At 53.2% G+C, this 21,824-nt stretch overlaps 1 protein-coding gene across 7 annotated transcripts; it reads right to left on the bottom strand.

Moving 5' to 3' along the window:
• Positions 1–50: 50 nt before the first annotated feature.
• Positions 51–21,006, bottom strand: ERN2 (endoplasmic reticulum to nucleus signaling 2; the record flags this gene model as incomplete). 7 transcript variants are annotated; one of them, XM_082600406.1, is made up of 22 exons in its annotated part: positions 51–283; positions 367–434; positions 516–639; positions 1,171–1,298; positions 1,384–1,531; positions 2,804–3,003; positions 3,079–3,178; positions 3,258–3,447; positions 3,589–3,673; positions 8,480–8,639; positions 8,920–9,075; positions 9,786–9,907; positions 10,019–10,166; positions 10,259–10,337; positions 12,155–12,419; positions 13,914–14,015; positions 14,342–14,449; positions 14,589–14,661; positions 18,503–18,575; positions 18,791–18,824; positions 19,175–19,280; positions 20,908–21,006. In XM_082600406.1, the coding sequence occupies 22 exons, from the start codon at positions 20,998–21,000 to the stop codon at positions 71–73; spliced, it is 2,775 nt and encodes a 924-aa protein (XP_082456532.1). In that variant the 3' UTR covers positions 51–70. The 7 variants fall into 7 exon arrangements, with proteins under 7 accessions (XP_082456532.1, XP_082456526.1, XP_082456527.1 ...); XM_082600400.1 differs by having other exon boundaries at positions 8,480–8,666; positions 20,908–20,991; XM_082600401.1 differs by having other exon boundaries at positions 8,480–8,654; positions 20,908–20,991.
• Between the last annotated feature and the right edge of the window lie 818 nt (positions 21,007–21,824).

Here is a 21,824-nt window from a genome sequence, read left to right as displayed (position 1 = left end):
TCCAGCCACACTGTTGCTCTGGTGTCCCTGGCGGCCCAGCCTCTGCTGGTCTTTTCGACGCCAGGCCAGCTCAGCTCCCAGCGGTCCCCAGGCTCAGCGCCTGGACCCCTGAGGCTGGCGGATAGTAGGGCAGGAAGAGACTCTCAGAGGCGCAGCTCCTCAGGGCGTGGTACGTGTGGAGCAGCAGCCGTGGGAAGCGGTTTGTGAAGTACTGGACGAAGTTGTCAGGGACAGGGCCCAGCGCCTGCCGTACCTCGGCCGGGAGCTCCCTGTAGTGATGCTTCTGGAGGGGGCGGAGCAGAGACCCGGGCTTAGCTGGACCAGGCCTCCCCACCATCCAGGCCCCTCCCAAGCTCTGGAACACACCTTGTTTCTCACAGCACGGAGCAGGTCTCGCACCGACGTCCCCTTATACGACCGGAACCTCTTCAGATCTGTGGATGGGGAGGTCGTTGGCACAGCCGTCCCTGCTGGGCTCCCCTCGGCCTCCCGGGCCACCCGAGTCTGGCCTCTACCTGTGTGCAGCGGCACTGAGATGTGCTTGTGCCAGTCACTCCGGACCACCTCGGTGCCACCCGCCTCCAGCGCCATCACCAGCGGCCCCTGCTCAGGCTCCTTCTCCAGCCAGTCGCTGGCGTCCTAGGACCCACAGAGCTCCTGAGCCTCCTGAGCGGGCTCGGAGGCCACAGGCCAGGAGTGTCCTATGGCTGGGGCAGTGCCGCAGCAGAAGCTGCTCGGGTTAGGGTAAGTATTGCCTCCTATGGAGTGTGGCTTCTCTGTGCTGTGCGGGGTCTAATCCAACCAGCGACAGAGGTGCTGTCGTCCCCATTTTACAGATGAGCAAACAGGCTCAAGAGGCTCAAGGTCACACAAGTGGAATGGGCTGTCTGGGCACGGGTATAGCAGGAGAGACAACTAGGGCTGAAAGGAATGGGGTCTAGCCTCACACGAGGGGCAGCTGGGCTGGGGAAGCTGTGCTGAGGAGACCGTGCAGTGCCAAGATGGCAGCGTTCGGGAGTCTGGGCTCTGCCTTGATTGAGATAAGGATCTGGGCTGCCTGGAACAGGTAGATGAGTCTCTTTTCCCCCAGCCAATCTGGCTTCCCCTTTCTTGTTGCTTAGGACCCAAACTTGGGACTTTCTGGGGCTGCTCCCCAGATCTCCTCCTGACCTGGAAGAACTGGAGCTGCTTGGCTCTGCTCCAAAAGAAGGGGTGGGCCAGCACCTGGTGAGCAGAGGGACGAGCCTGGGGCAGGGGGCTCAGCATGGCCTCCACCAGGTTCCAGGCAACGACCTTGTCTGTAGGGGCAAGAGGGAGAGATGGCTTCAGGCCCACGCAGGTTCTGCCCTGCTTCCCTCCTCTGCCAGCCCAGGTCCCCCTCACCGTGGGCCTCTTCCTCCAGGTGAGCCAGGCAGGGAGAGCCTGCAAGGATGTTTGCCTGGCGATAAAGACTCTCTCCGAAGGGGTGGCTGCCACCGGAAAGCACGTAGTAGAACACGCAGCCTGCAGAGAAGATGTCCACTGCGCTGGTCTGGGGGCCAGAGGGACAAGCATGAGGAGGAAGTCTCTGCTCCAGGAAGTCTGCCGGGCTACGTTCTCCCCTGGGCTGATACGGCAGCTGGGGATCTGGCTCAGACTAGGACACAAGGATGCTTCCCAAGAGGCATCCTCTTGGCCCTAGATCCCCTCCCCTCTGCACTGTTGAAAGGGACCCACGGTTTTCATCCAGAATCTTTGCCTCTACTGAGTCTCTAGTTTAGGTGTCCAAGTGTCAGTCCTCCAGGTCTGGTGGGCAACACAACCAAGTGAAGCTGGGCACGCATGAGGCGATCAGGCAGCAGTGAGGACTGTATGATCTGGTGCTGGCCCTGTCCACACATGGCCACTGGCACTTAGCTCCAGCTGGTTGCCTCCAGGGGAGTTTCTCGGTGGCAGAGCTTTGATTTTCCAAGAGAATCCAGAAATCTAGGCTTTTATGTGGAATTTCCCAGAAGTTAAAATATTGGCTGCTAATTTAAAAAATCAAAACCTGTACAGGCTCCTAACAGTGCTTTAGCCCTTGGGCCTCCAGGTTGCCAATCCTAGCTTTCTCTAAACTTCAGGGGTGGGGTGGCTTTGCCTGGTGACTGTCCTTGCGTGTTACTCTCATCCATGCCTGTGACTTTCCCCTACACACCAACTCAAAAATCTATAATCCTGGGGTCTCCAACTCAAGAGTCTCTGGGGGTCAGACACTGCTCTGTGCTCCAGTTATATCAGCTCATGTGATGCTCCCCCAAACCCTCCACATCGGGGTGCCTCTCCACGCTGGCTACACGTTACAGTCACTGGGGGTCAGTTACTGGGTGTGGGGCCCGGGCACCTGAATTTTCTTCAAGTTCCCCAGTGATTCTGCAGCACAGTAGAGATGAAAACTATTTTCTAGTTCAGAGTTTCTCAACCTCAGTACTACTGACATTTTGGACCAGATAATTCTTCATCCTGGGGGACTGTCCTGTGCGTTGTAGCATGTTTCGCAAGCATCCCTGGCCTCTGCGCATTAGACGGCAGTAACAAGCCTCCCTTCCCCTGCCAAGTGTGACATCCAAAAATGTCTCCAGACATTGCCCAAAGGTGGCAAAAATCACCCCTGGTTGAGAACCACTGCCCTAGGTAAGAAGGGAGGAATTATCCCCACTTTACAGATGAAGAAACAGGCTTGGAGGAGTGACTGAAGGTCACACAGCGGGTGATCTGGAGGCCGGACAGGAGAGGCGCTGGGCAGGGAAGGATTCCTGCAGCCTGGGGCGGCGGGAGGACTCACGGGGCTGTCTGGGGGCAGGAGCTGCAGGAGCTCGGGCGCCATCCAGCCTTCTGTACCGGGGACGCCCGAACGGAGGCTGAAGCTGCAGCGGCCAGCGGGCAGCTTCTTGCAGAGGCCAAAGTCTGAGAGGACCACCCTGCCTCGGCCCTGGCTGTCGGGCCCCGTAATGAGGACGTTGCCAGGCTTCAGGTCCCGGTGCACTGTGAGAGCGGAGCAGAGTTGAGAGCTGAGGGGGGGAGTCGGGAGCTTGGATGGAGGGCGGGAGGGGCCGGTACCTATGTGTAAGGAATGCAGGTGGGCCAGGCCCGCCATCAGCTGCTGCAGCGCCATCCCGGGCTCCAGGCCCCAGCCGTCCGTCTCCAGGTGTTCCACGTACTGGGGAGCGGCGAGGGGCAGAGCGTCACCCCGCGGCCCAGGACCCCGCCCCCCGCCCATCCCTGAGCACAAGCCTCACCTCCCGTAGCGAGGCCCGGCAGAGCTCCAGGGCGATGTAGTGGAACTGCGGTCCCCGCTCGGTGCAGAAGTAGCGGAGCACGTTGGGGTGCCTGTCAGACTCCTGCAGCAGCTGCACCTCCCGCCGGACCAGGCCGAAGCACTCACGGAGGAGCCGCTTGACGGCCACGGCCCGCCCCTCGAACTGTCCCCTGGGAGGTGGCGAGCGGAGGCCCGGAGGGCAGACGAAGGCAAAGGTTAGGAACTGTGCCCACCTCGGGGGTTCTCGGAAAGAATGGCTCTCCAAGGGACAGTGGCCATCCCCAGCCTGGCTCCTCCTGGCTGCGGCTCACCGGAAAACGAAAGTCCCGCCTGCCCCGCGGCCCAGCACGTCCTTGGGATTGAAGGAAATCTTCCCCACCACGGTGAGCTGCTCGGCTGAGGGGAGGGGAGAGGGGGGTCTCAGGGAGCCTCTGCCCACGACCACCACCCTGCCCAGTCCCGGCTCCCCAACCTCGGCCCTTCTCCGGCCTCCCCCTTGCACGCCCCGCCTGGTGCCAGACTGCCTGGGTCCAGTGTCTCGTGCTGCCACTCAGTCCGTGTGAACTTGGGCGAGTGACTTAACCGCGGTGCCCTGGTCCTCTCATCTGTAAAGTGGGACCTATGTAAGGATCCTGCACAATATTATCGTGAGGATTAATGGAAGAAGGGGTGGGGGAGAGGTTCACTCTACTGTCCTCTTTTATCCTTCTCCCTGTTTTGGCATCTTCTGCCCAGGTTTCTTTCCTTTACCCACCTCCACCAGTTATAATAAACCCTTCCTTTTTTTTTTTTTTTTTTGCGGTATGCGGGCCTCTCACTGTTGCGGCCTCTCCCGTTGTGGAGCACAGGCTGCGGACGCGCAGGCTCAGCGGCCATGGCTCACGGGCCCAGCCGCTCCGCGGCATGTGGGATCTTCCCGGACCGGGGCACGAACCCGCGTCCCCTGCATCGGCAGGCGGACTCTCAACCACTGCACCACCAGGGAAGCCCAATAATAAACCCTTTTAACTGAGGAATTTGCTTCAAACAGGAAGGTGAGTTTTGGCAGCCGTAAGCATGAGGAGGGTGAATGCTGTTGCAGAAAAGACTGTCCTGGAAGAGGGCGAGGCGGGGTCAGTGGGCGTTTGGATGTTGAGCTGTCCCAGAGTTAGTTCTAGGGCAGCAGGGATTCCCAGAAGGCCTTGGTTTCCTGTTAAGAAGGATGGGGTTGGACTGTTACTGCTCTTCCTTTTGGGTTGCTTGCGAGAGACCCCTCACAATGCACCAGGCTGCACCTTGCTCAGATCCAAGGGGCCCCATGCTCGAAGCTAAGTGTTATCTGGCGCCCCTAGAGTTACATGCCCCTCCGTGGCCCTGAGAACACTCTCCTTAGGAAGAGCTGCCAGCTTCAGTCTCTCTAATCAGCTCTAGGAAAAGCAAATGAAAATCAGCATCAGGGATCAGTGAGAAAAGTATTAAGCTGTCCCTCAGCACTGCTCTGGATTATTTGCTTAAACAGTCACTCTCATCTCCTGACGAGATGCAAGCAGTAACCGAAATTTGTATACCCTGGACGCTCAGGTGTGTGAGCCCAGGGCCTTGCTGGAAGCACATCGCCCACAAGTAAGATGGGCCTGTCTCTCCGGCAGCTCAGGAAGCAGGGACAGAGCTGCGGGAAAGCCTGTTTGAACCAGCCGTGTTCAGCTGGCTCCAGGTGAGGGTCCCTGAGCACTTCCGACCCCTCTTCTGTACCACTTGCTTCGTTCTGCTGCGTTTCCTGTCTCTTACATGTCTGCCTTCCCTGCTCTGGATGCCCTTGGCATGAGGTGAAGACTTGCTACGTGCTTTCTGGGTTAGATTCAGAACTAACTCTAGATTCAGGAGCACCCTCAATGCTGGGATGGAGGCCAGACTTCTGGCCTTGAATGCAGAAATAATGAGCCGGGGGTTTTCCCTGGTGGCGCAGTGGTTAAGAATCCGCCTGCCAATGCAGGGGACACAGGTTCGAGCCCTGGTCTGGGAAGATCCCACATGCCGCGGAGCAACTAAGCCTGTGCGCCTCAACTACTGAAGCCCGCGCACCTAGAGCCCATGCTCCACAACAAGAGAGGCCACCGAAATAAGAAGCCCGAGAAGCCCGTGCACCGCAACGAAGAGTAGCCCCCACTCGCCGCAACTAGAGAAAGTACGGGCGCAGCAGCCAAAAATAAATAAATTTTAAAAAAAAAATAATAATGAGCCGGGAGGCTCAGTCTGCACAAACATATTCACCATTTTCTCAGCCTTCTATATCATGATAATGGAGAAGCAGCAAATGCAGGAGAGAAGTTCTAAAGTAATCAAATGTTGTCACATGATGGGGAAGCAGTGTACAGTCAGAATTCCCTCTGAAAACCTCAGGAACATGTGATGTATGGTGTTGCTTCTTTTACTCGGGTTGGGAAACCATTAAAGTGGTCACCTATTTTCATGCATATTGCCAAAATGCAAACAGAGGTAACATCCCAGAGTTGACCTGCTTTTGAGTTCCTGAGCTGCTACTTACTGGCTTTGTGAGTCTGGGGTGGGGTGCCATGAACCTTTCATTTTCTGTTCCATAAAATCAGCGTCATGATAGTATCCACCTCACAAAAATGTTGTGAATGTCATACGAGTTCATGCATGCACAGCATTTAGAAAAGTGCCCGGTACACAGTAAGCGCTATATAAATGTTAGCTCTCAGTGTTAACTCTGGTTCAGGCTTGATTGCGCCCACTTGCCGCTGAATGTACCATGTAGCTGGTGGTCCTGGAGGACACCCAACCAAGCACGTGTAGATGGATTTGTGGAGGTTAAATGAGAGTGGGACAGGACTCCACTGTAGATTTTGTGAACCATAAAAAGGTACCGAGGAACGTTCCTCTCCCCGCACCAAGAGGAGAAGCAAGATTTCCAAGGTCAGAGTTCCTGACATAGATGTCCTAAGAAGAAGAATAGGCTGCCACACAGTGCCAGTGTGGTGGGGGCTCTTTTGGAGAGTGGTTCTCGAAGCTTTTCTGCCATCTGCCACATTCGTTTATTTGACTCTCCCTGCACTAAAGATTTTTGATACACTGGACTCCATATTGTTGCCTATTGGATGGGCAAGTCCCAGCCTATTAACTCTGCCTGTTCCTCACACCTGCTCGGCACATATTCACTCCGTATATATTTATTCAGTTGAGAAGGGCTGTTTAAGAACCTGCAGTGGCCACTGTCAGTCACTGCCTCAACAGATATTCCCTGAGCCGTGCTCTGGGTCGAGATTGCAGCAGTGAGCAAGGCAGGCTGAGCCCAAGAACCTGTTCTCCAGTTTGCCACAGCCCCATCACGCCCTATTCTCTCTCCTATGTGGCTGCTTCACTTGTTTACTTTATCCACCTGCCCTACCCATGAGCATGAGATTGCGACCTTCCTTTCGGCTTCCGGAATGTGTACCCTGCCTCCTCTCATCTCTGAACCTTCCCCTGTGCTGCTGGTGCCACCTGGACTGCTGCTGCCCCCTCCTCCCTGTTCACCTGGGTAATTCCTTCTTATCCTTGGGATCACAGCTTAGACTTGCCTTTCAGGACAATTCCCATGTCCCCATGTCTGAGCTACATGCCCCTCCTTTGTGTTCCTCTAGCTCCCTGTATCCTCCCCAACCCCATCACGGCATTTATCACAGAGCCTAGTAACAGCCTGTCCTTTCCTGGCTTTGCCTAGAGGTCATGAAAACACCAAAGTAAAGTTTATGAAAACTTTAAACGAAGAAAGTGAAAGAAATAGAAAATTCCAGAGGGAATCCAGTATTATATATATAGAGAGATTGTTACCATTGAGTTTTGTAACAAAGGTACCAAGCTCTAGCTGGGATTCTTGTCCTGAAGCACTGATATCACTTTGATTATTTTCTTATAGTGAGTAAAGAAGTTTAAGTGTTTTATATATCAAGAATGAGCCAGGGCTGGGATTCAACATCCTTTCTTCTCCTCCTCTGAGGATTATTGGTATCTACGGACTCACAAGGGGACTGAGACGTCTGGGGAAAGAATTCCATCCTGTCAATGACTGGGACCGTGGACCGGGGTCATGAGGGACACCTGAAGGATGATGGCAGGAGGAACAGCAAGGTCATTTGACGAGAACCACCTGGGACAAGGTGGAGTCTGGGTCATCTGGGGAAAGACTTGGCTTGAGTCAGAAGGTCCAAGGAGATGAGTGTTTCAGGGTGCAGTGGGGTATTACTTGGACCCACCCAGAACCAGTGAAGTGACTGGAACTGCAACTCTCAGGGCTCAGGCAACTCGGCAGTGGGGGACTTTCTACAAGAGCTGAGCCCTGAGGAAGAGAGCTGCTTCCCTCTCAGCACAGGGAGGTGAACGCAAGGGGGAACTTTGGGAGCAGCACGGGAGCATCACGCCAAGCATGGGGCGGACTTCACGCTGAGTTAAGGGCACAGCAGAGTGGCTCCAAGGCTCCAAGGCAGTGGTTTGAGCAGTTCGACAGGAGGGTCCAGCAGCAGTTCACACAAAGGACCGAGGCCAGCCCAGCCCGGAACCAAAGAAACAAGAGAGAAGTAGCCTGGACTGACCACTAAAAGCATGTGGAAGTTCCCCTGGGACATCCCACAGATTCCAGAGGAAGCTTGAAAGGGCTTGTTTATAGGATGAAATTGAGAAAAGAGAAGAGAAATATTTAAAAAATTAAAAGCCCTAAAGAGAAAAGGAACCAAATGGTACCTAGGTGATTTATTGTTACCAAATATGATGTTATTTTAACACAAATATTAATAACATCACATAGTCTGATTTAATAGTAATGGTGATGTAACCTCTCATAATGAAGTGATGTCATGGGGTGGGTGTTATTATTCCCGTTTGACAGATGAGAGAACTGAAGCTCAGAGGAGTTAAGCAATTCATCAAAGTTAACAGTTCGTAGAGTTAGATCTATACCCAGTTCTATCTGCATCCAGGGTCCTTAAACATACCCAGTTCTATCTGCATCCAGGGTCCTTGAACATAAGGACAACAGTAAAAATGATGGCAAACATTTTTAGAAGGCTCAACTACATAGCAGGCACAATTTGAAGTTCTCTCCTATTAACTCATTTAAGCTTGGCTACCCCACTACAGTGGCTTCTAATATACCGACTTTGAAGCTAAACCTGCCCCTCCCTTTTCTGTCCCTGACTTTGTCCTTTCCTGTTCATGTCAGCTCACCTTCAGGGTCTTCGAGTGGCTGGTCTTGCTCTGGGGGGTTTTGAAACCTCTTCCGGCTCCGTGGGGTGGCCCCGGAGGGCTGGGACTGAGCATCCCGTGAGATGTGAGAAGGGCCTGCAGGTGCCAGGGGAGCCTGCTGCCACCGCTTCTCTGCCAGCTGCTGTTGCTGCTGCTGAAACATGGGGGCCTAAGAGGGCCCAGCCTTGGCCAGCCCCTGACCCATGATGGGCCCAGAAGCTGTGCCTGAGATGGCCTGTCCCTGGAGCATTGGCATAAACAGCACAGTGTCAAGGGCTCTGGGAGCTGCTAAGAGGACAGCAGGGGGCAGAACTGGATCTGGGTGAGGGAGAAAGTTGCCAAGTGGTCTTGGAGAGGAGGAGCTAGGAGTTCCCCCTAGGAAGACCGTAAGATGGACCTGAGGCCAGGGATGATGGGCTTACCTGCCTCATCAGGAAGAGAATCCATCCTCCCAGGAGGAGAGCAGTGAGGCTGGCTGCCAGCAGGTCTTGGGGTCCCAGTCCTAGATACAGGTCTGGGGTTTTCTCTTCAGGATGCAGCTCCAGGTTTGAAGGTTCCTCCCGGCTCAGGCTCAGGAGCTGGGGACAAAGAACCTTTCACTCTTAGCAGCCCCTCCCACTGTGGAACCCCTAACGCTTCTTCATGACCCAGTATAGAGCTGGGCTTAGCTGAAGGGGTGATGAGTGAGTGGTGGGAAACCTGGCCCTCTCCATGGTGCTGAAACACCATGGTGCCCCAGTAGACTGGACTTTCAGACCTAGCTGAGGACCAGCAATCTCCTGGGGTATCACTAAAAATTCAGATACTCTTGGGGCACCACCAAAAAATTCAGATATCCACCTCCAGAGATTCTGAATTCAGCGGGGGTTGGAATGGGCTCCTAGGTGATTCTGATAAGCAACCAGATTTGAGAATTATGTCTCCAGGTCATGCCTGTTCCTTCTAAACTTGAACTATTAGCAACTCTTGTCCAGTTCTCTCCCAGGAGGACATGCTTTTATAGGTTTTCCATTTTCATTTTCTCACTTGATAAATGTTTTGTAAACTTTAAACTGAAGAAGAATAAAGAGAACTGTGACCCATGTTTCACAATTTAGATAGCCAATATCTTTTTAACACTTCTAACACCCTTCTGGCAATAACGACAAATAAAAGTTTTCCTTCCGAGAAATTGTGAGGTCAGTCGACCCATCCCTGAATGTTATTCCTAGAAGCCTGAGGAAAAGGTCCAAGGGCTGCCCACCCCTGCCGCATCTCCCCCCATGCCCTCTGCCCCTCTAGCACTGACCTCCAAGAAGAGAGCTGGGGCCTGGATGCCCCCTGAGGGTCTGGTCCCAGAAGTCCCACTCCCTGGGGTGGGATGGAATCTCAGCATGGTGGTGTGCAGGACTGGGGGTGGCTCATGGTGTCCTAAGGGGCAGGGAAAATGTCAATGGGTTGGAGGTGATCTCCGCCTTCCAGCTCATAAACTGAGCTCACAGGTCCTTTATCTACTCTAAATTTGGGTAGAGGGGGTCTCACCAATGAGAAGCCACTGGCTAGGGAGGGCCGTACTGCCTGAGGGGTATCTGACAGCAGTGCTAGGTGAGCCCTCTCGCTCTCCTGAGACTTGGAGTGTCACCTCATCTGTGGTGGGGCCATCCGTGGGGGCCAGGGTCAGTCCACGAGGCTATGGCAGAAGATGGAGAGTCAGGAGTGGTGGGGGGAGACTTCTCTCCTGCTCCATCCCCTCTTTCCAGCCCCTCAGAGACCACTTCTCACCACTAGGGCCACCCCTGTGTGAACCAGTGCTTTAGACACATAGAAGCCAGCTTCATCCTTCCCCACATACAGCGTCATCCTAGTGGGGGAGAGGAAAAGGGGAGAAGAATGAGTGATGGTGGTGGGTAGTTTCAGTCACCATAGTACCCGTGTCCTTGTGTTATCCCCGCCCACACTGACTCTGGGCTGGGCCAAGTGACTTGCTTTGGCCAGTGAGATAATAGCAGATGTGACACAGTTGAGAAATGCTTGTGCACTGGAGTTTGCCCTCTCATGGGGTTCTTTGGAACCCCGGGACCACCAAGGAAGGCAACCCAGGCTAGTCTGCGGGGCACGCGAGACCTCATTTGACATCCCGTAGGCTAAATAGTCCACCAACTACGAGAGAGCTGAGTGAAGCTATTCTAGATTGTCCAGGCCCAGCCAAGCCACCATCTGGCTTCTCAGACCAGAAAACCACCCAGCTGGCCCACAGAGTCTTGAAAAATAATGAATGTCTGTTTTGAAGCTCTAACTTTTGGGGCTGATTTGTTATATAGCAAAAGCTAACTGATACAAACTCTATAGTCATTGTTTCTAAATCTATTTCTAGCCCAGACCTCTTCCATGAGCTCAATCTTCTAAATCTGAACTCATCTCCTCATTCATTAGCTGCTCCTCCCCCTTCTTCCCCCACTTCCTCCTCACCCCCACCACTTCCTCCTCCAGTGCTCCCTACCTTTGAAAATGACCGCACTCATGCGCCTCTAGAAACCTGAGCATAATGGTTGACTCCTTGCTCTAATCACCAAAATCGTACTGGATTTTCCTCTTAATATCTGTTACCCTCCACTTATTTCCATCTCTAGCGTTTCTGCCCTGGTCCAAATTGTCTTCATCTCTTGTCTGAACTAATGCAATATTCTGTGATCACTTCCTCCCCACAACTCTAAGATACTCTTCACACTGCAGCCAGTTATCTTTCTGAAATGAAAATATGATCAAATCACTTCTTTGCCTAAGACCCTCTAGTGGCTTCTCCTTAGCCTTGTCCCAAACCCTTTAAATGATCCTACAAGATCCCTGTATAACAGCCTCAGACCTTATTCTCTGCTCAGAGCCATGCTCCAGCCTTATTTATTTTGTTAATTTAATCTGTTCCCTGGGTCCCATGATCTCTCTCTCTCTCTCTCTCTCTCTTGTTTCCTCTTCATCCTTTAGGTTTCAACTTATAGGTCCCTTCCTCTAGGAAGCTTTCTATGATTGCCTTCTGCCCCCAGTCTTGATTTCGGTGCCCTTCCTATACATTCCCATGACACCCTATATTTCTCTTATCTCATCCTTTATCATATCATATTATGATTACGTCTTTACATATGTGTCTCCCCCACTAGACTCTGAGATTTCTGTAGGTAGGAACACTGGCTGTATTACTGTACTCCCAGAGCCTAGCAAGCAATTGCTACATAGCAAGTGCTCAATTAATATTCGTGGGATGAACTGAAAGAACGGATAATCCCCAATTTTCCCAGTCTGTCTCCCGGCTCTGCAAGATGGGGACACTAATGTATTTGGTGTTGCAAGGAAGGGTCACATTTAAAGTTTTTAACAATCAGTAAACACATAGTACCTACCAAGCAGAACAGGTGCCAGCTGTAGCACTGGGGTGGAGACATGGAGGCCCCTCCTAGGCCAGACTTTACCCTATCAGTTGCTGAACAGTGGGGCCATCCAGGGGGTCCTGGGAGCACATGGAGGGTGGTGCAGGGCACTGGCTATTTACCAAACTGCTTAAAATATTTTGACCCCTGGTTCAGCTGCACTGGCGTGTCATGGTCGGACATCACACCTGCCCATTGGACCTGGGCTACAATACTTGCAGAAGCTCCTCCCCAGTCCCCAGGCGTGGGCACTTACAGCAGCTGGGTGTCTAAGGCAGAGAAGTGAGTGGCGGTGTCCTGGGGGCCTGAGGCGGGCAGTTGGATGTGGCCCCAGCGGAGGGCAAGGTAGTGCAGGGTGTCCCGAGCCAGTGTGAGATGGGGCAGCTGGTGCAGGCTGTCCTGGTGCCATGTGTAGACGCCCACCACAGGTACGCCTAAGTCCTGGGTCCACAGCACCGCCCCGCTTCCTGGGTCCACCGTTAGCAGCAGGCCCATCCCACAGGATGCCAGGTAGCTCGTGTCTGCCAAGAAAGATGGCTGCGGAGATGTGGTCAGGGAGCCCTGACCTGAGGCACCTCGGAGCATCTTGAGGTGGGGAAGCTGCTCTGAGGGTGGGCCATCAGGAGGGCCACTCAGGTACGTGGAGGTCAGGTGAGATCACCTGGAGGGTAATCAGGACATAGGAAGTTCACTGGGTCACTTTGATCAGAGTCAACTGGCAGCTGTATAAGACGTAGGGGGTCAGTCATGGTCATCCAAAGGCGACTCAGGTGTGTGAATCAGTCCTTGTCGCTTAGGATGTGGGGTAATCAGTCACGGTCTGGCTGCTGGTCAATCAGGGTGGTCTGGAGACATGTGGGTAACGTGGAAGTCATTTAGAATGCGAAGCGTGTCAGCCAGGGGCCCTGTGGGTGTCACCTGTGATGTGTCAAGGTCACCTGCATGAGTTCTCATGTGGAATGGTGGAGTCAGGGTCTGAGGGGTGGCTTAGGGCACTTTTGGGGTCACTCAGGCATTTGGGAAGGAGAGTTATTTGTTTTTTGTTTTTGTTTTTTCTTTTTTGGGGTACGCAGGCCTCTCACTGTTGTGGCCTCTCCCGTTGTGGAGCACAGGCTCCGGATGCGCAGGCTCAGCGGCCATGGCTCACAGGCCCAGCTGCTCCGCGGCATGTGGGATCTTCCCGGACCGGGGCACGAACCCGTGTCCCCTGCATCGGCAGGCAGACTCTCAACCACTGCGCCACCAGGGAAGCCCGGGAAGGAGAGTTATTATTTTTTTAAAAACACAACATGATTATATTTTAATACACAACCAAAATACAAACCACCATAGTAAATTGATGGCAATAAAATATGGCGTTTCATTTGCATTGCATGACAAATGGTTAGCATCCTTAGTCATAAATGAGTTCTTAGAAGCCAGTAACAAAGACACTGATATACCAAGGGAAATGACACACACACACAAAAAAGAAGAAGATGAAATAACCCAAGTGACTAGAAGGGTTAAGCATATATGATGACTGAGCTGAACAATAACAGAAGAAAAGCAATTTCTTTGTAACATCATATTACCAAAGATTAAAAATCTAACATTTGTACAGTTTTAGGAAACACAGGGAAGGACAGTTATAATATCAAGGGGGTGGTGAGTCTGGGGGAGGTCACTTAGGGTCATCTGTCAGGGGTCGTTCAACATTGGAGGACTGCTCAGGGTGTGCAGGGGTTGTTTGAGGTCACTCAGGAGGTGGGGAGCACACAGGGTGACCTGGCTGGGCTCATTGGGAGTGCAGAGGAATTAGGATGTTAATAGCTGCTCAGGGTACAGGAGGGTCAGGCTGGGTGTCGAGAGGGGTCACTTAGGGCTGTCTGTCAAGGGTGTGTCATTCAGTATGTGGGGTCCCTCAGGAGTTCAGGTGGGTCAGAATGTGGTGGGGCTTGGTCGTGGATACCACTCAGGGTTCCCTGAGTTGGGGACCTTGCTCCAAGGTGGAGCCAGAGAAGGGAGGCACTCACATTTCCCAGGTGAGCCATCCACGGGGGCTGCTGAGTAGCGGCGGTAGGTGGTGTTCCAGCGCAGGGCTGGGGCCCTGGGGTCATGCATGGTGACCGTGTACTCTGGGGACACCCAGAAGCCGGGTTACCAGGAGCGCCCACGTGGTTCTCCTCCACTCCCACCCGGGGGACATCATCTCATGGGGGCGGGGGCTTCCCGAGCACCCAGCCTGGAGGCCAGAGTCTGCAAGCAGCATCAGGATAGCAGAAACCAGCTCTGTTTTGGTCACTGCTGTGTCCCCCGCTCCTTGTTCAGTGCTCAGGGAAGTGTTTGTTGACTGACAGAGTGATTGACTGGCCTGGACCCAGCCTGGATAGCAATTGCCAGGCCTGGGCAGAGCAAAATGGGGGCTGCCCAGAGCTCGGGGAGCAGCTGGGGCCCGACTCACGTGTCCGGCCGATGTAGAGGCGGGGGGTAGAGGGTCGCTCTGTGGTCAGGGTCATCTGTGTCTTCCCTGATTCAGGGTCCACCACAAACCAGGCATCCTGCTTCCGGCCTGTGGAGGTGGGAAATGTGCTCGCTCTCAAGATGGCCTGGAGAGGGTGTGCAGCCTCTCCGTGCTGTGCCTAGCTGGCCCGTCCTGACCTAGGTCCAGTCCCTGCTGGACCAGGACCCCAGGCTGGAGAGATGCTTACCTGTATAGAAGACGCCGTCAGAGCTGCGACAGGGGGAGGCATGAACCAGCTCGGGGATGGTGAACGGCAGTCTCTGGGGAGTGGAAAGAGCAGAGAAGCACATACAACTTATTCATTAGGTACAATTATTATCATATCCATTCCCAGAGGGGCTAAGTAATGTGGCTAATATCACACAGCTGGTAAGTAGCAGAGCCAGGCCTTGAGCGTAGCCAGTTAGTTTCCAGAAGCCTCACACTGAACCACTCTGCTACACAACCTCTTAAGGAGCTGCAGAAAATCCCACTCCAGTGCCAAGATGCCACCTGATCACATGATCCTGGCCTGACCACCACAAAAACACTTGATGAGACTTGAAAACTTCAGTGGCCATGACAACCTTGGAGAGGCTGGGGAACTGTTCCACCCAAGAGACATGAGGACCAAATGCAAGGGGTGATCTTGGTTTGGGTTCTGGACTGGAAACAATAAAGCACACCGTTAGGAACTTGAAAAAATTAATCTGGATTGTGGATTAGATAACACTATTGTATCAATGTTAAATCTTCTGATTTTGATAATTTACACTCAGGCTATGTAGAAGAAAATCCTTGTTTTAGGAATACACAATGACGCTTTAGGAGTAAAGGAGCATAATGTCTGCAACTCATTCTCAAATAGTTTGGAAAAAGAAATTTTATATACACATGTGTAATATTATCCATCTATTAAGAGAGAATGATAAAGTGAAAGTGATAAGATGTTAAAAACTGATGCATCTGGGTAAAGGGAATGAACAATTTCTCTGAATTATCTTTGCATTTTTTTCTTACATTTGAAATTATATCAAAGTGAAAAAAATCCCCAAACTCCACATACAGAGCTCTTGCCAGACAGCACCCCAGGCACAAGCCAGTACTGAGGGAAAGAGAGTCGGGGCTTCCCGGGGGCTCAGTCAGGACAGACAACAAAAGAAGTCCATACAACCTATAGTTGGTACGGTTAATGCATGACAGGGGAGCACATGAAGTTGAGGGTACCTGATGCAGATGTGGGGGACTGAAGATGGACTGATGGAAGAAGTTCAGTTGTTTCTTCATTCATTCAACAACCGTTTAATGAGCACCTATTACTAGCCAGGTGCTGGGAGTGTGTTGTAACCAAGACTGACCAAGTGCCCTTCTGCACAGAGTTACATTTCTGGTGTGTGTGTGTGTGATAATAAACAAACAAAAACACATAAACCCTAATACCATAATGCCAGGTAGTGGTAAATATTATTAAAACAAACTCAGAGAACCAGGATAGACACTGATTTGAGATGTTATTTCACATAGCCCAGCTAGGGAGTAAGAACCCAAGCCAAGGGAGGAGGGAGCCACAGGGTCATGTGGAGGGAGAGTGCTCTGGGCAGAGGGAGAGAATGCTGAGGCCAACGGCAGGGCCACCTGCCTACCAACGGGCATGTTTAAGGAACAGCAAGGAGTGAAAGTGAGGTCAGCTGGAGGCAAGACCACGGATTGGGAAGGAGTTTGGCTGTTAAGTTGGGCCTTGAGGGGTGAGTAGGAGACAGCCAGGGGAAGGGGAGCACTTCTCACAAATATTCTGCTGCTTCTTCTGGGCTCCTGGTGGATTATATTTCTTTTCCTGCTTAAAGTGGGCACAGCCATGAGACTTGCTCTAGCCAGAGGGAGGGAGCAGAAGAGACCAGGTCCACGTGGATACTCCAAGAGCCAGGGTGCGCTTCACCTCGTTCTCCTTTTCTGCTTTGGTGACTGAGAAGCCTCGGTTGAGATGGAGTGTCCAACCGCTTGGGTCTCCAGTAGACCACAGTGTACAGAGCCCCCGGGGGACCAACGCTGGTCATATGCTGTCAGCGGGAAGCAAGCTCTGTGGAGCCACGGAGATTTGTGTGCTGTCGTTGCAGCGTGCTGCGGCTCATCCTGACTGAGTTGGGGAAGTAGAGGCAGAGTGGAAGAGGGTTCCAGACTCCTGGGGACAAGCTGGGTGAAGCCCCAGAGCTGGCACATTCAATAAATTGATCGGTGTGTGTGCCGGTGTGTGCATGCATGGGTGCCTGTAGGTGAGCGAAGAGACTGCACAAGTGAGCTGGCCCTGATGTGCTTTGTCAGGGCGACTGGACTTTATCCCCGATGCAGGGAGAGTGATGTGACTCACAACCACACCTGTCCATAAGACCCAGTGAGGACCCCCAGAGCTGGATGGGACTGGAGGTCCACTCTCCACCCGGCCCTCCCCATGGGAGACATACTTGTTTAGATTCCATCAGCGGGCGCCCTGTGCTCTGGCTTCCAGTCGGGGGCTGGGATACGGGGAGGGGCAGAATCAGGGCGAGTGTTCCTGGGTCTCCTCTCCACAGAGTCGTCGAGGGCTGGCTGTGTCCCTCCCCCAAAGGCCTCAGCTCCTTCCAGGTGGCCCTCTCCTCCAGCCCCCTCTGGATCATTCCCCTCCTCTGAGCTTAGGGCTGATAAATGGCACCCCACGGTATGGGCCATAGGACACAGCACCCTGCCCTTCGGTTTCCTACCTCGGCCCACACCTTTGTAAGGAATCCCGTTAATAAAACCGCCTCAAACTCTCCCGTTGTAGTGTGCCACCTGTTTGCTGGGACCTTGCCTGCTTACATACTATTTCTTACCAATTTGGTTTCCTAAATCACATGCGTAAGAGCATCCTGGTAGGCATCCCATGGCACAGTCAGAATTCTGACACTGCCTGACTCTGCGCTTGGCCACGTGACCAACTTTGGCTGATGAGACTTTAGTGAATGCGATGCAGTCGGCCCTCCCTATCCGCTGGCTCTGAACCGACAGATTCAGTCAAATGCAGATTGAAAATATTTGGGAAAAAAAAGTTCCAGAAAGTTTCAAAGAGCAAAACTTGTATTTGCCGCACACTTGGCAACTACTTACATACCATTTGCATTGTATTAGATATTATAAGTAATCTAGAGATGGTTTAAAGTATTTGGGAGGGGGACTTCCCTGGCGGTCCAGTGGGTGAGACTCCGCGTTGCCAATGCAGGGGGCCTGGGTTCGATCTCTGGTCGGGGAACTAGATCCCGCATGCATGCCGCAGCTAAAAGATCCCACATGCTGCAACTAAATAAAGATCCCATATGCTACAACTAAGACCAGGCACAGCCAAAATAAATAAATAAATATTAAAAAAATAAAGTATATGGGAGGATGCATGTAGGTTATATGCAAATACTATGCCATTCTATATAAGGGACTTGAGCATCCTTGGATTTTGGTGGTGGGGAACGATTGACCTGTGGATACCAAGGGACGACTGTATAAGCAAAGCTTGAAAAATGTTTATGCACTGGCCTCACCCTCTCTTGCTGCTTCTGGTTCCTTTGTTGATACCATGTGAACAAGCCCAGGCTTGCCTGTTAAAAGATGAGAGACCCCTGGCCCAGTTGCCCCCATCAAAAGCCAGCCAACTACCAACAGTTTTCAGAAAGAGACCCAGCTGACCGGCAGCGGACCACAGATGCTTGGGCAAACTCAGTCAAGGCCACCCAGCTGAGTCCAGCCTAAATTGTCATCTCACAAAATTATGAGTTAAATAAATTGTATTTTAAGTTTGAGTTTTGGGGCAATTTGTTATTTAGCACAAGCTAACTGATACATAGGTTTCCCCTTAAAACCCTCAGAGTCCCCTGGAGAACCCCCCGTGACGCCCTCAGAGGCCTGACAGTCATCCAGTCAGCCTGCTCTGCAGACACAGCCAGAGTCACCCTACCACCCCCTTTCAACAGATCCCTCCAGACAGCCTTCCCCCAGTGCTCTCAGACTTAACCCTCTGCAGGACACTTGGATTCTGACCATACAGCCCCCCACCCTTTCAGTGCTCTGGCTAACAGAAGCCCTGACCCTCACCCATCCCAAGCACTGTAGGAAACACACCATTAATCCCTGTTGTTTCTGCGTCCCCAAGATGTACAGGCTGCCATCAGCTGGGTCTGAGAGAAAGGCTGTCCTGTGGGGCAGAGAGGAACGGGGGAAGGTTGGGTGCATGCCCCCTGGTTCCAAGAGGGCCCCCCCACAACTTCCCCGCCAGTAGGAGCCTACCCTCGAAGGAGGCACCACAGAGCTCCAGACCCAAATCTTTTCCCTTACTTCCAGCCCACCCACCCCTCCAGGCAACTATGGCCTCCCGAGCTCTCAGTTGCCCGCTCCTTGGGGTCCACTTACTCTGTGACGTACATTGGCCCCTGGATGATGGGATCTGTAGGGACAGGGACATGAGCATGAGTAGACTCCCCGTTGAAAGGCATACCTCACATCGGTGCTTACTATGTGTCAGACACCAAGCCAAGCATTTGTCACGAGTGTAATGTAATCCTCCCAAGAACTCTGTGAGGTAGGGTTGTTACCCTTGGCCCCATTTTACAGGTGAGGACGTTGAGGCTCAGAGAGGTGAAGTGACTTTCCCAAAGTCACACAGCTGGTAAGTGGTAAAGCTGCCTGCAGACACCTGCTTATTGGATTCTAGACCCCATGTTCTCATTGTCCACGCCAAGGTGACCTCCCCCCAATGAGAGATCCAAGGATGGAGGAGTGACTGCCCTTGCTTACCGTCTTTCAGTGTCCACTTCAAGTCCCCTGTCTGCTTGATCAGTGCGTGGAGACTTCCATCCAGGGTGGACACGAACAGGAGGTTCTCTGGCGTGAAGGTCTGAACCTGCAGTGGAAACAAAGTCACCTCTTCTGAGAGGCCTGGGACCGCCCTAGTGCTTGCTCCAGGCAGGGCTGGCTGGGACTCCCCTTCCCCTAGAGGGAAACAGAGAAGGAAGGAAGGAGGCTTGGGGAAGCTGCTGGCTCCACCCACTGACCTCCACGACCCTAGAGAGGGGTTACGGTGGGAGCCGGGGCGCCTGGCTCCTTTACAAAAGGACTTCAGTGACCCTTACAGCCTCCCTAAGAGATTGGTGCTATTATTCTCACCATTGCACAGGTGAAGGAGACTAAGGCTCAGGAAGGTTAGATAATTTAGCCTCCAGCCACACAGATAAATGGCAGAACCGGGACTTGAACCGCCATCTCTCTGGTTCCAGTGCCTGGTCCCTTTCTCCTTTGCCTCCCCCAACCCATTCTGTCTCCCCAAACCGGCCCAGCTGCTTTTGGTGCCAGGCTCCAGCGGGCCCCCTGGACCAAGTTGGGGGTGGCCAAGGGAGGGAGGGCTGGTGCTGCCCTGCGTCTGGCCCCTGCTGGGCTAACTCACCTGCTCCAGCCCTTCCTTGAGCAAACAGGGTGGGGCTGAGCTCCTAGCAGGAACCCTAACATCTGGGTGGCCTAGCCGCACCCCTGCAAAGGCCACATCCTGCTCCAGGACCCTCAGGCTTGGGGCCAAGCCAATGGTTTCGGAGTCAGGAAGCTGCCTTCTGGCCCTCTCTTCTCCCGGCCTGTTTTGTGATCTGCAGCGTGGCAGGAGGGAGAGCGACCTGGAGAAGAAGCTGCAGACTGATTGCCCACTGCTGAGTTTTGTTTGACCATCACCGGTTTTAAAATTTCGTTTATAATTAGCTACCAATTTTTTAAAAATTGGAAAGATTTCACTTAAAAAAATCAAGATTTCTCATTTTTCTCATTTCTAGTTTTTTTCTTATTTTTTCTGGAAACACCCGATCTGGCCACACTGTGCTCATATTCCTACTTGGCAACCATCGGGTGGGTCCTGAGCTGGAAGTGGGCACGGGGTGGCATGAGCAGTTGCTTCTATGATCCCAATAACTCTTCCGGGGGCTCCAGGCTGGACACGTGGATTCTAGTCCTGGCTTTGCCTTCTCACTGCCATTTCTATAAGATTGGACTTTTCCGCTCCCGGCAGGGCTGCACCAGATACCCATACCTCCGGCTTATTTATCCCAGAGGTTGTGAATCAGGGCTCCAGTCACGGGTAAGGTGGGGGAGCGTTGTGATCCGCCTGAATTTGTCTGTAGAGCTGGGTGTATGGGCGCATTTCTCGACAGAGGACCTTCAAGTGGATCCTAAGTTCCAAGGAAGCCGGGGTTCCAGAAGTTTTAGGAGGCCTGGCAGGAAAGCGAGGGTCCCCTCCCTCCACCCCCACCCCCATGCTGCAGGACGCGCGGGGTGTTGGGTCTACCTGCGCTCTTCCGCGCGGGCAAGTCTCTCCAGCTCGTGGGGCAACCGGCAACTCTCCAAAGCTAGGAATTTTTCTCAGGCCAGGGGCCGAGTTGGGGCGACCCGGACCCGGGGGAGGGAGAGGCGCCTGCTGTGGTCCCGCCGCGCCCCAGCCGTCTGCGCCCCCGGCCCCGACCTTGGAGGCTGCGCGTCCGCCCGCTTCTCACCTGTGGCCCGAGCGTCCCGAGCAGCGCCGCGAGCTGCAGCAGGAACGGGGACCAAGGGCCGGACTCCCGGGCCGCGCTCGCCATAGCCCGCATAGACGGCGTCCACACAGCTGGCCTGGTCCCCGGGGCCTCCAGGGGACCGCACAGCTCCCGCCCGGCAGGAAGAGACTCCGCCCCGGGCTGGGCCAGTTGGGCGCGCAGGGGCCGGGGCGCAACCTCAGCCCGTAATTCTGCTCTTTCCCCCGCCCTTCCCATCGCACTCACACCTGCACCCCTCGGTCACCCCGCAAGGGATGGCTCTGAGCTTTCCTGGAAAAGGGATTTTACCAACGGCGGCCCTTATGGAGAATGTACCACCTGCCAAGTATTGCACCAAGTGCTTTACATCCATCATTAACTCATTTAATCTTCACAGCATTTCCCATGTAACAGCTGGGGCTCAGAACTGGGATTCAGATTCAGATGTCTGACCTCAGAGCTTGTGCTCTTTGTTACTATACCAGTAGCCTCTACTGAGAAATGATAAATGACAGATTAATTGGTTGGGTCAGTTATACATTCAATAAATGTTTATCTATTATCCCAGACTGGGAAGCAGGAGAGATAAGGTCTCTGTTTTCATAGAACTTGCAGATTCCTAAGCGTTAGATATCAAATGCACACATGAAAGGCTGCCTGGCTATGGCAGTTACTGTCCTAGCTGCAGGCAGACTTGGTTCAGGGACGGCCTGCAGGGGTCCAGCTGGTTTTCAAGTTTTGACTCATTCATTTCTCCTTCATTGTGTAAAAATCCCTGCTGATTTGAGGGTCGTGCAGCCTGGCTCTGCCACCATCTCCCACTCCTCCTCTTTGTCATCCTTGACCCTCTGGTCACACCGCCCACAGTCAATGAAGACTTTGCTGGCTGGCCCAGAGCT

This window comes from Mesoplodon mirus (assembly GCF_964341445.2).
Source record: "Mesoplodon mirus genome assembly, chromosome: 15".
In the NCBI taxonomy this organism is placed as follows: domain Eukaryota; kingdom Metazoa; phylum Chordata; class Mammalia; order Artiodactyla; family Ziphiidae; genus Mesoplodon; species Mesoplodon mirus.
The sequence above is the reverse complement of the archived record's forward strand: the minus strand, read 5'-3'. Positions and strand labels throughout refer to the sequence as shown.